Source organism: Pollachius pollachius, assembly GCF_949987615.1.
Source record: "Pollachius pollachius genome assembly, chromosome: 6".
In the NCBI taxonomy this organism is placed as follows: domain Eukaryota; kingdom Metazoa; phylum Chordata; class Actinopteri; order Gadiformes; family Gadidae; genus Pollachius; species Pollachius pollachius.
In genome coordinates this window covers 23,862,289-23,878,202 of record NC_136939.1, presented here as the reverse complement: position 1 = coordinate 23,878,202, position 15,914 = coordinate 23,862,289, and the positions used below count along the sequence as shown (strand labels likewise).

General features: G+C 43.3%; 1 protein-coding gene across 9 annotated transcripts in view; it reads right to left on the bottom strand.

Annotated features, from left to right (window-relative positions):
- Nucleotides 1-6,395, bottom strand: part of LOC307077277 (ATP-dependent RNA helicase DDX3X-like) — a 32,081-nt gene extending 25,686 nt beyond the window's left edge. For 7 of the 9 annotated variants that reach the window (XM_079738638.1, XM_079738640.1, XM_079738643.1 and 4 more), the window contains exons 1-3: nucleotides 6,088-6,395; nucleotides 2,414-2,465; nucleotides 1,802-1,849 (exon numbers count right to left, since the gene is read on the bottom strand). In XM_079738638.1, coding sequence (XP_079594764.1) covers nucleotides 1,802-1,849; nucleotides 2,414-2,465; nucleotides 6,088-6,132 — 145 coding nt within the window. In that variant the 5' untranslated portion in view covers nucleotides 6,133-6,395. The remainder of the gene's footprint in view (nucleotides 1-1,801; nucleotides 1,850-2,413; nucleotides 2,466-6,087) is intronic. The other 2 variants (XM_079738642.1, XM_079738644.1) reach the window with 1 other exon arrangement.
- Between the last annotated feature and the right edge of the window lie 9,519 nt (nucleotides 6,396-15,914).

The following is a 15,914-nucleotide window of genomic DNA, read 5'->3' as shown; positions in this document are numbered from 1 at the left end:
CAGTGGATCGTACCAATTGGTAGGATAAAACAACCGACCAGCCTAGCCAGTGGAGTGTCCCAACTGATTTTATAGACAGACCAGCCTACCCAGTGGACAGTAAGAACTGGTAGGACAGAAAGACCAGCCTTCCCAGTGGACTGTACAGACTGGTAGGATAGCTAGACCAGCCTACCTTTAGGACTTTAGTAACTTGAAGGGTAGCTAGACCGGCCTACCCAGTAGACTTTACCAACTGGTAGGATTGCTAGACCAGCCTACCCAGTGGACTGTACCAACTGGTCGGACAGACCGACCAGCCTCCTCAGTGGACTGTACCAACTGGTCGGACAGACCGACCAGCCTCCTCAGTGGACTGTACCAACTGGTCGGACAGACCGACCAGCCTCCTCAGTGGACTGTACCAACTGGTAGGACAGATCAACCAGCCTCCTCAGTGGACTGTACCAACTGGTCGGACAGACCGACCAGCCTCCTCAGTGGACTGTAGCAACTGGTCGGACAGACCGACCAGCCTCCTCATTGGACTGCACCAACTGGTAGGATAGCTCCATCAGCCTACCTTTAGGACTGCACCAACTTGTAGCATAGCTCTACCCAATGAACTGTCCCAACTCGGTAGACTAATGGGGACAGTTTGAAAAAGGCTTGTAATCAACATCACACCTGATGGCAGAACAGAAACCCCTAAAGGCGTTTGAAAGCGGAGATTTCAACTTCTAAGCAATGTAGTGTAAGGGGATGTCATTTTGACCCACTGGAAACGATTAAGGAAGCATATTATGCACTTGGTCATGCACAGAGATGCAGAGTTAATGCGACAGCTGAACCAGAGGTGGATTACGAGGAAGTAGAGAAGACTATGTTGATTTGAGTATGTTTGCAGATAGCTCATAAGCCATTGTGCACAAATGTTTTCACACATAAAAAAATAAATGATGGCAGGCGAGTTACCATTGGGGCTCTATGGGGAGTAGATTCCACTGAAAAGGGGGGTTCACACCAAAAGCGAAGTGAGTTTTTGGCGCAACGCTAGGGCTGTGCAATCTATCAAAGTTCTAGAGTGATTTTTGGTTCAGACGATATCAAAACTAATCAAATTGAAACAGCTGGAGACATATTTGTTCATTATTTTCAATTTGAACATTTTGACTATTTTTTTAAGTAGAAATTTCAAAGATCTCAGTTAAAAAGTGTATTTCTTTGGAGAGAAACGCATCATGTTTTCAAACGCAAAAATCATCGTGATTTCAATATTGACAATAAAAATCGTGATTATACTTTTTATACGTTTTAAGCTGTGCTCACATAATTGCACAAGGGTTTTCTATTCATCAATTAGCCATTTAACACGATTAAACAATGCACCATTAGAACACAGGAGTGATGGTGGCTGGAAATGGGCCTCTGTACACCTATGTAGATATGCCATTAAAAATAAGCCATTTACAGCTAGAATAGTCATTGATCCCATTACAATGTCTAGACTGTATTTCTGATTCATTTCCTTAATTTACTTCATTCACTTATCTTCATTGAAACAAACTGCGCTTTTCTTTCTAAAATGAGGACCTTTCTAAGTGACCCCAAACGGTAGTGTATAGAGTCGCAAGCATGGTCAACTCGGCTTGTGCTGGCGGAGCCAAATGTCGAGTAAATGTTTGCCATTCGTGAGTTCAAACTCCCGCGAGTGACACCCCTTGAATTTTGCTTGGCTTTTGGTGTGAACACACGGCCTTTAGAAGTGATATAGATAGATGGTTTGGTCCGGGCCCTGTATATGAGCTTGTTTAAGACTCACCATTTTGGGGAATTTCGTTGTTCCTTAAATGTGGAGGAATGTACCGCCCTGGGGGGTGAAAGAGTCTGGTTTCAACACCTTTTAAGCTAAATTGTCAATTTTAGTTTTTTCATATTATTATTATTATTATTATTATTGTCAACTCATTTTCTGTACATGTAGACTTTAACAACTTTTCAACTTTGCATCTGATTACTCATTCTTATCCCTTTACTGAAACACCTATTTTCACTGACATTACAGTAACGATAATTATTCCCCGTTATGTATTATGTTGTAATTGTATGCTCTGTGTCTTTTGTTTAGTTTTGTGCTTTTGTTGTCTGGCATTTGCTTCTGTCTTGTTCTGTTCTGTTAATCTCCTTTGTATGCGTGTAATGTTTTTGGAGGTATTTGTTCAGGACCCCCCTCGAAAACGAGATGGTACATTTCAAGGGGTTATCACGATAAAATTATTTCAATCATCATTATTATTTATTTTAAATCGCACAAAAAAAGTTGACGGCTGCAAAAGATGTTTGGGCCAATATTTGGCTTGAGCTCCAGGTATTCAGAAGGACACTTCAGACAGATATCTGGGGAATGAAAGACCGGAGGGACACGATTACTTACTGCCAGTGCCGCCACCCTGACCTTCTGCCGCAGCCAAGTCCAGGACAGCGAGCTGGGGGAACACAGGGGACACGTTAGTGCACACATACCCTCTCAGCAGACATCCATACCAACAAGGGCTGAACGAGTAATCAAATTCAAACCGAAAGTGCGATGTAATAGAACAGATGGGGAGGCTGTGAAAAATAATTGCTTGTTTTGTTTTGTTACTGTTACTGACTGGAGATACATAAGATTTGTATATATTTTTATTTTTACAATCCAATAATTAAATAAAGATGTTATAATATCAATTCATCTCCACAGGCCTGGCCTAAAGGAAAGAGCATTTATATGTATGTTATAATACAGAACATAAGGAACTTCAAAAAAAAAAAGAAAAATCGCATGCTAAATTGCAATCGCAATATTGGTCTAAATAATCGCAAGTCGATTTCCCCAAATCATTCAGCCGTGCGCGCGTGTGTGTGCGCGCGCGTAACGTAAATCTGTTTTCGAAAGAAGGAGAAAGGGGAATCCGTGAAAAACAAAGCGCATACAGAAACACCAAAATGTCATCAGTTTCAGGAGGAATATATCAGAAAGGGATTCACCTCATCAAGCTCTGACCCTCCCCTGGAGGGGATCACCTTTACATGCTCTGACCCTCCCCTGGCTTCTTTTGTGGGGAGAAATTAGCCACCAGTTGTAAGAAGCCCAGGCCCATGTTTCTCACTAAATTGTGAGTATTTGCACCTTTTTAATGTTCATGTCTACACTGCCTAATAGAAAGCACACACATTATTTACATTAATTGTATACATTTTTCTCCCAATAATATCTTGTTCCGGTGAAGGGGGTACTCAGCTGAAAGAAAATCTTAGAGGGGGTTCACTAGTAGGGAAAGTTTGATAACCACTGAACTAGGAAGCAAGTCATTCCATCAAGCCGCTCACAATGCAACCTGTGTAAACTACCAACCGGCAAATGCAATTCTTTAAAAACTGCATTCATGAAAAATATACTTACCCTATAGGTGAAAATCATTATTTCGATTATGTTAGGGTTAGGTTATTTTGAGTAAGCTGAGCCGGCGAAAATACATTGTTTCCCTTTAAGAAAAGACGCAACGGCATGTAAACACTGCACGATGGAGTTGGGATCAATGAAAATATGTTCAGATGTAAAAGGGACATTGAATATAATTAACATCACCAACATATGGAGGAGTGGGATTAGTATTCATTTGTATGAGTCAGTCCAACACACGGACTCACTCGCGCACCAAGGAAAGGAGCTGTAACGGATAACACCATAGACTGTATGGAAAACGCACAAGGCCAACACCTATTTAATCCAACATATAATCAAATGGAACAGTATCACTTGGGATGCAATCCATCATTCATAACAATTATCATTTAGACTGATGTGCAATAACGTGATGTCGTTTTTGGACTTATCGTCCAGCCCTAGTCTGAAATGCAAGACTATGTGTTTCTAGTCGACTGTGCTGTAGGAGACCATTTAGCTTTGTGTGTGTGTGTGTCTCTGTGTATGTGTGTGTGTGTGCATCTCTCTGTGTGAATTTGTTATGAGTATCATTAACCCTCAAACGTGGACTCCACGGAGAGCTTGTTGTGCGTCACGACAGCCAATGGGAGGCGTGCGTTTGAGCTAAAGGATCATCCATCCGTCTGATTTTCCCTCATTTCCCGTCCGGGATCAATAAAGAATCCGGATCATGCCATCGTGATCTGCTCAAATCCACAGTGATCCCATTTGTGTGAGTGAGGGGGTGACGACCCCTCCAGTGATGACGACAGCCCGTCAACAAGGCATGAAGCTGAATAGCCATCGTTGATTTTTCTTAAAGGATTATACCAGGCACAAGCTGTTTTGAGAATTTGCCTCTTCTGACATCACAAGTGGGCGTGTCCTCCTAGATATGTGCTGATAGATCAATCTACCAGCCTACACAGTGCACTGTAGCAAAACGTTGCTGATCTATCCATCATACATTTAGGTGGACACGCCCACTTGTGATTTCAGAAGATGACTTTTTTACGGATTGTAACGGCTAATCACACTCACACCTGGTGGTGTAATATGTCACCTTTAAGTCAAATATATCAACGCTTGCCTGGTCAGCCTTATCTAGTCCACGATGACGCAGAGTGATGGGGTTGTGGGGAAGACAGACAATGATGTGATGATGGTTGAAACAGGCCTTGCATGGTGACAGCCTGGTGCTGATTTTAATTTCTCATATCATTACTTAATTTTATTATTATTTAAAATCTATACGGCTACTTATTTTTAACTTATCTTTATGTACTTTATCTTGCTGCTATGTGGCTGTTGGGGAACCAAGCCTAAGAATTTTACTCTTGTGTTCTTGTGTACAGTAAGATGTAATAAAAGGGAATCTGATTCTGATTTGAAACAGCAGCTAAACACAGCTAAGCTAAAACATACAACTAAATAGAAACTACATATAAAATCGACATACCTCAAGGAAAATGAACAAATAAAAATAAACCAATCAAAGAAATGAATAACTAAAGGTTGAGGTCATGAGTGTCTCCACCACGAGCCAAATATAAAATACAAGTATACGTTTATTTTACACATACATATACAAAGTATATTTATTTAGCCAAATATAAAATATTAATCTGAAAGTGAATTTTACACACACATATACAGAGTATATATTAAGTACATGTATTTAGCCAAATATAAAATGCAAACATAAAAGTGCATCTTACACCCTGAACACATATACAAAGTTTATGTATGAAAGAGTATGTATGCATTCAGCCAAATATAAAAAACAAATAAGTATATATACAAAGTATCTGTATTTAGGGGGAGGTCTGATGGCTGCTTCACCAGCTCAGACTCCATCCTACCTCCATTTTATCTGCACAACAAACGCACTAATGCTGACCGCGGGGGGCGCTTCATCAAGCGGCTAGAGCGGGCCGCCGGTTCCCGGGTCTCGAGTCAGGCGGGCGGGGCAAAACAAGCGGCTCGCCGTCTGGGCGCATGTCGACGTAAATAAAAGGTGCGTATCTCGAAGTGTCGTGCAATACGTGTTATTTGACGTGCACAACATAATTCGATGTGTAAAGAAACGTATGTTCCAATCGAATTAGGTTGTTTACGTGCGTCTTACCCCCTACCAACACCGTTCGGTAAACGTCAACGTAGTTAACCCCGCCCCTCTCCGCGGCCAGGGGAACAAGCGCACCCCGTGCCAACTAGCGAGGTAGCATCAGCTTAGCGAAGGAATGGTACTAACACACTAAACCCAAGCGTTAGAAACAATCGGAAGCGTATAATATAATAATATATCATTTATATCATATCATTGAATATCGCGTAGACCGCATCACGACATTTGTATATAGATATGTTATTCCGCTGGTGAACGCGTCACAAGGCCAGGCTGCTGCGGGAAATTCACACCGAACGCGCTGTGCAGTGAGCCTCGGCGCCGCCTGCGGTATGTTCCGAGCGCTGATTGGAGCGGAAAGGAAGCGCCTCCGCTTGCGCTCCGCGCTTCAGCCGCGGTGTGTTGCGGCCGTTAGCATTCGGCTTCTGGTTTAGCTATAATGAGCTAGCTGAAGCTAACGCGACGATCGGGAAAAGCGCCGGGAACAGACTGCGGACGGTGTTGAAAGCCTTACCTGCTGCTCTAGACCGTGGACATTGTCGACGGCCACATGACTCATAACTATTGAATATGGAGGAAAAATGTTGACGTTGGAAAGGGGTCTCTTTGTTTGCCGGGTTGATGTGAACGCTGCGTTAGCTCCGCTGCGCGTCGTCTGTGCGGCTTCTCTTCTCTCTTCTCTCTCTCTTGTGGGTCACTAGGAATGAGTCAGGTTGCAAATTCTACTGTCGTGTTTTACTTTTGGGTGGATTATTTTATTTTTCTTGCTACGACGGCCGCAACACATCCAGACTCAGCTGACGCTGCTGTGCTTCCAGCTCCGTGCTGTGAGTCAGATAAGCGAGCTCTGTGATTGGCTCCCCCCGACCCGAGACTTACAACGTATCGCGATATTTAGAACTACTGTGTATTAAAAAAAAAAAACACAGCATCCGTCGAATATATGGAGTCAGAAATGTACACATTTAGACTATATAAATATACAATAACACCACACAATGACACATCAGAAGCCTATTCCAACGTGAAAGTTAGTGTAGTAGTTAGCATATGTGTACCATTTGACCTCATGTCCATATAGACCACATCTCCATGTGACTTCACGTCCATGTGACATTCCCTTTAATCATTGTTTCTAGATTTAGAATTAACTCTAAGACAAGAAACACCATTTAAAAAGTTCATAAAGGTTAATGGTTAAGGATCCAACCAAATACAACGTAATTTATCTATTTAAAAACATTGACACAATTCAACTAATCGTATAAAACGTATGGTTAATAAGAACATGTACCTAAGAACCTACATTTGGACGAATAAATATTATAATTAATTAATAAATAATAATTATTAATATTAAGTTTGCCAGTTTTACATTTAATCTGCATAAATGTCATTAATCCTTACACTTTGGATGAGTATCACTAAAATTACTTTTTTGTGAGGAATAATGAGATTATGATTTCACAAAACCTTTATTCACCTTTCCCTTTTTTGTTTATACCCTTTACTTCATATAGTCTTCATCTCCAAGTGACTTGTGATGACGATGTGACCCCTGGGAAACCTGTGAATCCTCTCCTCCCACTCTGAGTACCAGTAGTGGGAATGTTCATTTTAGTACTGGTAGTGGAATGGTAATCTTAGTACTGGTAGTGGGAATGTTCATCTTAGTACTGGTAGTGGGAATGTTCATCTTAGTACTGGTAGTGGGAATGTTCATCTTAGCACTGGTAGTGGGAATGTTCATCTTACTACTGGCAGTGGGAATGTTCATCTTATACTGGCAGAGGGACTGGTACTCTTTGAGAGAGGCATCTTTTTTGGCTCTAAGATGCTAAGATGCATTAAAGATGCAAGATGATGTTAATTAACCCAGTAGGTGATAGGGTTAGGGTTAGTTCTGTCCCCATATTAGGTTTAGGGTTAGCCAGGGCAGTGTTAGGGTTAGGGGGCTAGGGTTGAACCGTTTGTTTGAACCCCGGTCAGACTAAACAAAGGTACATCTATGGAAGCTGCTAAACACTGATTTGGAATATAATGGATGTGATGTGTATCAAAGGGCATTTGATGCCATTTGCGAGGAAATCAGCCGTGATTCTAAAATCACGGCTGATTTACTGATCATGACAAAGACAATTAGGCCTACGAAATTCGCTATCTGTAAGTATTGACTTGTGAAGTAGTTAAGTGAATAAGCATTCGTGGTGATATTAGTAACCATTACTAGCACTACTGGTAACATTACCACTGGAACTCTTTACACTACTTTGCTACACCTAATTTCTTATTATTTCTTATCACCCCCTTCTTAGTTTCTCTTATTATTACTTGCTTTATTTGTATTATTATTTATCATTATGATCTAGGCTGCTCCTTATTTTTACTTATTTTTTACATATTTAGAATTGTACTTCTCTTTCTTTACATTATCATATATTGTTGCTGCTATGTGGCTGTTGAGGAACCAAGCCTAAGAATTGTACTCTTGTGTACTTGTACAATAAGATGTAATAAAAGTAATCCTGATTCTGATTGAGATGATTAATAACAGCAGTGCGGGCCATAACACCCGGGTAAAATCGGCAGGAGCTATTTTGTTTTCGTAGTTGTCATTATTATGTTGTGTTACCGGTTTGGTTGTGTGTAACCACACCCTGCTGGTGCAAGAGATCATAGCTCTATTTCATTTATCTTAAGAATGCAATTACAAATGATTGACTAAACTGAGGGGATTGCATTTTTGGTTCCATTTTTTACTGAGGAAATAGAAATGAATCAAATATTCAACGCAAACATAGGCTAACATTTTTAGTATTTTAAACTCCTTGAATAAACACATATTCCACTTAACATTATACAGAGAATACATCTGATTACAGGCTTGATGGAGCCCAGTTGTTCATATTACCTCTGACATGCTGAAGGCCCTGGTTAGTGGGGTTGCAAAGCAGGCCACACTATTGTTATCCTGGGCCTTCATCATTATACCTTGGTGTAATTATCTCCTCCTTCAGATTTTCAGGGATTAACACCAAATCACTACCAATAAATTGGGCATATATCAATGCAAACTATTATGACCAAACATTGTATACGTTTTAATTATTCATTAGTATTGCTTTTTTTTAAATACTTTATATAATATTATTATTTAATATGCGAGGTGAATGGGGGCAAAAACGCTATAACCAACCCCTCCAAATGTGAAAACCTTAGAGTTGTCAAATTAAATACACACATGTACACTTGAAGTAAGGAGGTGTAACGGTTTACACTACACTTTACACTCTACTGCACCTCATTAATTATTACAACTTATTACCACTGTTTTAGTTTCTCATATTACTACTTACTACATTTTATCCTTTTTTTTTGTTGTGATCTATGCTGCTACTTATTTTTACATATTTTTCTCTTTTTTTACTTTATCTTGTATTGTTGCTGCTATGTAGCTGTTGAGAAACCAAGCCTAAGAATTGTACTCTTGTGTACCGGTGTGGGTACCGGATTGACTCGCCTGCCAGATCGACTCGGGGTCCTAGATGCGCAATAATGACGTACTTCCTGTAGACGGTGTCTTTTAAATGCGCATGCGCGTTTCATTCATTCCCGTTATTCCCAAATATTGACGATCTCCTTTTGTTTTCTAATCTATGAATAATAATTTAATGTACAAAGATTAATCAGATAATATTTGTGGCTTTAGATTGATGACTAAGGTGAGCTAATAAACGTTAGAGGGGGGGGGGAGGGGGGCTTTCATCAATATAGGATTAGTTTTGTAGGTGATAATTACTTTAACATATGTGAAAACAAAAATATATGTGTAACCGAGCGTTTTATTGTTGCCTATACTTGGGTAATATATGAAAGAAGAATCGGTTAACTCCATTCACTGAACGGGGCGATCCACTTTATTTCCAGCGCTCCCAACACAGAGTCAAAACAGCGACGCACACGCAGACACTTCCGGGGTTTTGTCCGTTGGCTTGTCTCCAGTGTGTCGATACGTCATCTGTAAGCGCAGGACCCCGAGTCGATCTAGCAGCCGAGTCAATCTGGTACCCACACCGAGACAATAACTGAACTACAGGGAGCGATGCAAAATAGCTTAATTTAGCATGCTGATTCTTTTTGCCTCAAGCACGCATAAGGTTTGTCTAGATAGATAAGGTAGGCTACCTCGAAGGTTTTGGAAAGCCGTGAATAAATCACGCACGCATGCAAATGCCCAAACACACACACACACACACACACACTACAGACTACATACCACACACACACGAACACACAGACAGACTATAAAGCGCTTTGGTAGAAAAGCGCTATATACAAAATTACTCCTAGCCCAATCTGGCAACACTGATGTCAGGCGGCCTTTCGGGATATGGGAATAGCAGTTTTCCTGACATTATTTCTGCAAAAATGCAAAGACAATCACACACATCCTCCTTCATATTTTTTTACTAGCGTAGGAAACGTGGCGTGTGTTTGCATCCGAGTACCACGTCATTAAAGTTGAAACCCTGGAAAAGAAAAATCGTCACGAACAGGATTCGAACCTGTGCGGGGAAACCCCATTGGATTTCGAGTCCAACGCCTTAACCTCTCGGCCACCGTGACTACGCATGTGCATGTTGTAGCGTATCAATTTTAACGTGTCACGTGTTACGTCACTCGCGTTTTATATACAACTGTTCCTTTTCAACTAATTCCTCCGTAAAACTTACGATTTCTGAGTCAAAGCATTGTTTTTCATTATATATATATTATTAATGTTTAGAATCTTGGTATATGATCTCAAAATTCGGCTTACACTACGAATAAATAAAATGGAATTAAAACACTGTCACCATGCATGAATGTTTGGTAAACCGGAATCCATACATTTTAAAATGATATATATTATTTAAAATATACTCTGATATTAGGTAAGAATAACTGATCATCCTCCACCGACGAAAGTAGCAGCCATCAACGCGATCGCTGGCAGAAAAAGCAACCAATCTCAGAGGGGTAAACGATAATTGAAAAAAATATTATTTGTAGATTCCTTCAAAAAGCTTTTTATTTTGTTAATTTAAGTAAGCCACAGTCCATAATAAAGTAATTTGTAAAAATTAAATTAAGATATTATATAAATATCACCACACGTCAAGTGACCAGGTCAAGCGTCCAGGTCCTTCTTGAGGGGCACGTGACCAGGTCATGTGACCACGTCATGTGACCAGCTCCTTCTTGAGGGTCAAGTGCCCAGGTCCTTCCTGAGGGACATGTGACCAGGTCCATCCTGAGGGTCATGTGACCAGGTCCTTCCTGAGGCTGCGCTGCAGGCTGGCAATGCTGGCGTCCAGAACCGCCATCCCGTGGCAGAACGCCACCTCGTCCCTCGTGTCGAAGGTGGAGCCTGACCCGACCGACCAATGGGACGCCACCTCCCAGTGGGGGGGGCCGTGTGATTGGCCCAGGCCCGGCAGGGGGGCGAGCGCGCTGGAGCTCCGCAGAAGCCGGAGAACGTTCTGGTAGCTCTGGCCGCCGTCCCCCAGCGATGAGGACACTACTTCTTCCGGTGGAGCAAAGGTCAGCCTCCCTGGATCCAGCCAAACCCCTCCCCTAATGGACTCACCGGCCCCTCCCCCCACTGACACACTGGCCCCTCCCATCACTGACACACTGGCCCCTCCCCCCACTGACACACTGGCCCCTCCCCTCACTGACACACTGGCCCCTCCCCCCACTGACTCACTGGCTCCTCCCCCCACAGACTCACTGGCTCCTCCCCCCACAGACTCACTGGCTCCTCCCACCACAGACTCACTGGCTCCTCCCACCACAGACTCACTGGCACCTCCCACCACTGACTCACTGGCTCCTCCCCCCACAGACTCACTGGCTCCTCCCCCCACAGACTCACTGGCTCCTCCCACCACTGACTCACTTGCTCCTCCCACCACAGACAAGCTGATGCAGCGGTCATCCTCCCAAACATCTGGGCGGGGCTCCAGGATACCAGCCCCTGATTGGTCGGCGCCCAGGGAGCTGAGGTACTGGTGGACCTGATTGGACGAGGGCCCCGAGTGGTCATGCCCACGCTGGTGTTGGTCCAGGGCCCGGCGGGTCAGAGGGGGCCCCTGGAGCACACTGGAGAGAAAAGGGGCCACATTTAAGGGCTGATTATGGCTCCACGTCGACGCAACGCAAGGACCGCGCAGACGCTTCCGACGCAATCATGAACCTGTTTTGGTTCCGGCCCTTGCGATGGACGCGCGGAGGGTCCGCAAACCCCCTTGCGTTGCGTTGACGTGTACTCATAATTGAGCCTTTAGCCTACAATAAGTATTTAAAGGACACATTATGAGAACAACACTTTTCCTGGGATTTGGGGCGTTGTTTTGGGTCTCTGGTGCTCCCACACGCATACAAACTTTGAAAAAAAGTCTGTACATGATTTTTTGAGTGAGATATGCATTTCTGAAAGTATCCCACCTAGAGTTACCAAACGAGTGAGTCAGTTTCGGCAACCCCCCTCCTACGTAGGAAGGGGGCACAGTTGAATATTACCTCCCACTTCCCCACTCCCCTCCAATCAGAGCATAGCTATTTTGTGGACCAGCAGACGAGCTGCTCCGGTGTGGGGAACGCGGCGGCAGCTCAGCTCCGGGAGTACAATCCCTTTCTCTGCCGGACTGTCCGGAGGAGGAGACATGGAGGAGAAAGGGATTGTACTCCCGGAGCTGAGCTGCCGGACTGCCGCTGAGCTACCTCCTCCGGACTGCCGCCAAAGCTTTCTGGAACTCAAATACTATGTTTACTTGCTGAAAAAACGCCATAATATGTCTCCTTTAAGGGCCCCTATTATACCACCAGGTGTGAGTGTGATTAGCCGTTACAAGCCAAAAATCGTCCCTTCTCTTTGCCTTAGTGACATCCAAATTGGGCGTGTCCACCTATGTGTTTGCTGGATAGATCAGTCTACCAGCCTACCCAGTGGAATGTAGCAAACGTGATGTCACTAAAACCCAGTAAAAGGCAGATCTTCAAACGTCTTCAAATGGCTAATCACTCTCCCTCCTGGTGGCCTAATATCACCCCTTCTAACAACATCGCTGAGCCATCAGCTGGTTCCTGTTGATTATGAGCAGCCTTTAAGTTATTTTAAGATTTTTCCATTTTTAAGCTTTGCATCCACACAACAACGTTTTTTAAAACTGCCCTTGTCCACACAGAACGCAACAAGTGAAAATGGTGTAGTGAGTATGCGAGGCCACTAGGGGACGGTGTAACTCTTCACCTCAAATATGCAAAAGATAATAATCAAACATGTGACCCTCCCCCTGCATACCCTGTTGGGTCATAGCTGCGACTACAAGGGTGGGGCTAGGCCTCAGTATCCTAATGACGTAATTGACCACACCTGAGTGCTGGGGTTGTGGTTATATAAGCAGGTTTTATCCCTCGTACAACGGGGCGGAGCTCGGCCTCAGTATCCTAACGACCTAATTGACCACACCTGAGTGCTGGGGGTGGGGGTTATATAAGCAGTAGGGGCGTAACGATACACGTATTTGTACCGAACCGTCACGGTACAGGCACTTCTTGGTGGTTACAGAATTGGACCGCGGTCCGTAAATGTGGCGTACACAGTGTTAATATGGCGAATATAAAGGCTTTTTTTGTGGTGCGGAACTTAAAGTTCCCCCCGGACCGTTTAGCCTTACTGTACGTTCACACCAAAAGCTGTAAAAGATGCAAGATCGCCGAATAGCTCAAAACACAACGCTGTCCAAAATATTTACAGCTCATATCGCTCTTGCGATTTTGCTTTTCCATTTAAAGGAGCCACGCTTTTTGCCTGCACGCTCGTAGTTGAGGCAAGTGCTGCTGCTGATGCCGAGCCACGAAAACACAAGATAGTCATAAGTTTGGTCAATAGAAAAAGAATAATAAGCATAAATACATGAAACACTGAATAACTAATTAATGGAGCAATTGCTTATATGCTAGATTATATCTTGGTTGATCGCTATCGTGTGTGTGTGTGTGTGTGTGTGTGTGTGTGTGTGTGTGTGTGTGTGGTATTGTTTATTATGGAAAAGATCCGCTCAACGGGAGCATTTGTGCCAGGCAGACACACGACAAACTGACAAATTAGAAATAGATTTTTGTGCGGTATCTCCCTTCTGAATTGCGCGCACATCTCCACCCACCGCTCGTCCGACGGTTTCCATCAGCATTCCACTGTGTGACCATCCCTGTTTAGTAATGCGGATTGCGTATGCCCTCATACATTGTTAAAATCATATGCTGGATGCTTTATTCTTTCTATGTGTTTTTTAGTTAATGATCGGACTATAATAAGACCACGTTGGCCATGCAATCGCGTGTGGTAGGAACTAGGAACTAAAGTTCTCGCATATGTTTACTGGGACCCACGCCGGCGAGAGACATCTACATTCCGATTGGCTGGCAGTCATTTACAGCCGAAACGCTACTAGCTCATTTGTATAGAGTTGAGCTGTTTTCAACTCTCATTTACAGCTTTACAGCTTTAAAGCTATCGCTCAAGCTTTTTATCGCTCCTATCTCTTTATTGCTCATGTCTAATAGAAAGTGAATGGGCGTTTATCGCTCAAAACGCTTTACAGCTTTTGGTGTGAACGCACAGTTAGGCTCAGATCGCACATGCATAGTAGCAGCCAGCTAGTGAGAGTAGCAGCAGAGAAGTGATTGTTGCCGTTTGCGGACCCCTGGAGCACTATATCTATATAATATTACATTATATAATTATAATAAAATATAAACATATCTATATAATATAATATAATATCTAATATCACAGCCAAAAGCTATGTGCGCCTCGGATGAAATTATGAATCATAAAGACTGCGTCTGACGTCTCTGGTACTTCCACAACAAGTAAAGACTCGTAGTGGGGGATATCTCGGCCATGGTTGAGAAGAATTGGGGGAAAGGAACTTTGGCCTTGGCTCTCCGAAGTCCAGATTGGAGGAGAAAGGGATTGACTCCCTGCCAGGCAGTCACATGGCAAACAAATTAGACGTCTATTTTTGTATGGAATCTCCCTGCTTCTGAAATCCGCGAACATCTCCTCCAAGCGCTCGTCCGCTGGTCCACAAAATCGTATCTATTCTCTGATTGGAGGCGGGTGGGGAAGTGGGAGGTAATATTCAACTGTGCCCCCTTCCTACGTAGGAGTAGGCGCCGGAACTGACTCGCTCGTTTGGCAACTGTAGGCGGGGTACTTTCAGAAATGCCTCAATCTCACTAACAATATCATGTAGGGACTTATTTCAAAGTTTGTATGCGTGTGGGAGCACCAGTGACCCCAAACAACACCCCAAATCCCAGGAAAAATGTTGTTTTCATAATATGTCCCCTTCAAACATATGATGAAGGTAAGCATACTCTCATCTTAAATCAATGCAGTAATATACTGCACTGCACTGCACAATGCTTGAAACCTAAATATTATTGACTGAATTAACTGAATATTATATTTATTTATTATGATTACCTTGTATGACTTTGTTTACTATGAACTATACAGTCCTGTACCGCACTGTGGCTTTAAAATTGAGGTACGTACCGAACCGTGACTTTTGTACACCGTTACAGCCCTAATAAGCAAGTTTTCACTCTCCTTCAGTGGGGTGGGGCTCGGCCTCAGTATCCTAACGACCTAATTGACCACACCTGAGTACTGGGGGTGGAGTTATATGAGCAGGTTTTCACTCTCCTTCAGGAAAGCACTCTTTTCGTTTGATGCAGGCACTCTTCTGCTTTACTCTTTCACATGTGCACTTTGCTTTACCTAAATATTTCCCCACTTATCCTTGCATTTAAAGTAATTGGTAGTTACTAAATATGTTTCGCCTTGTTTTGTAACATTTCAACTATCATTACCTTTTTGATTTATGTCCAACGTTACACACGGCAGGAAACCACGAGCCTGTTTGTGTAACGTCTTCCTACTGCAGCGCCTGTAAGGGTCCGTGTTTCCAACAAAACTCTACTCTGGAAGGCGGTTTTAAAAGTCAACGTTTTGACGCGATGCAAAACCGCAGCAAGAGAGCCAGAGCGAGAGCCAGAGAGAGACAGAAAGAGAGAGAGACCGAGACAGACAGAGAGAGAGAGACTTGTAACCCACCTGCAGAGAGCGGGCCGAGACTCCATCTCCTTCAGCCTCTGCTGGGCCAGCAAGAGCACCTGGCCAGACGTCCCGGGACACCGGGACACCGAGCCTGCACACATTAATCACACTCACACCTGGGGGTACAATATGTCACCTTTAACAGTGTGTGTGTGTGCGTGTGTGTA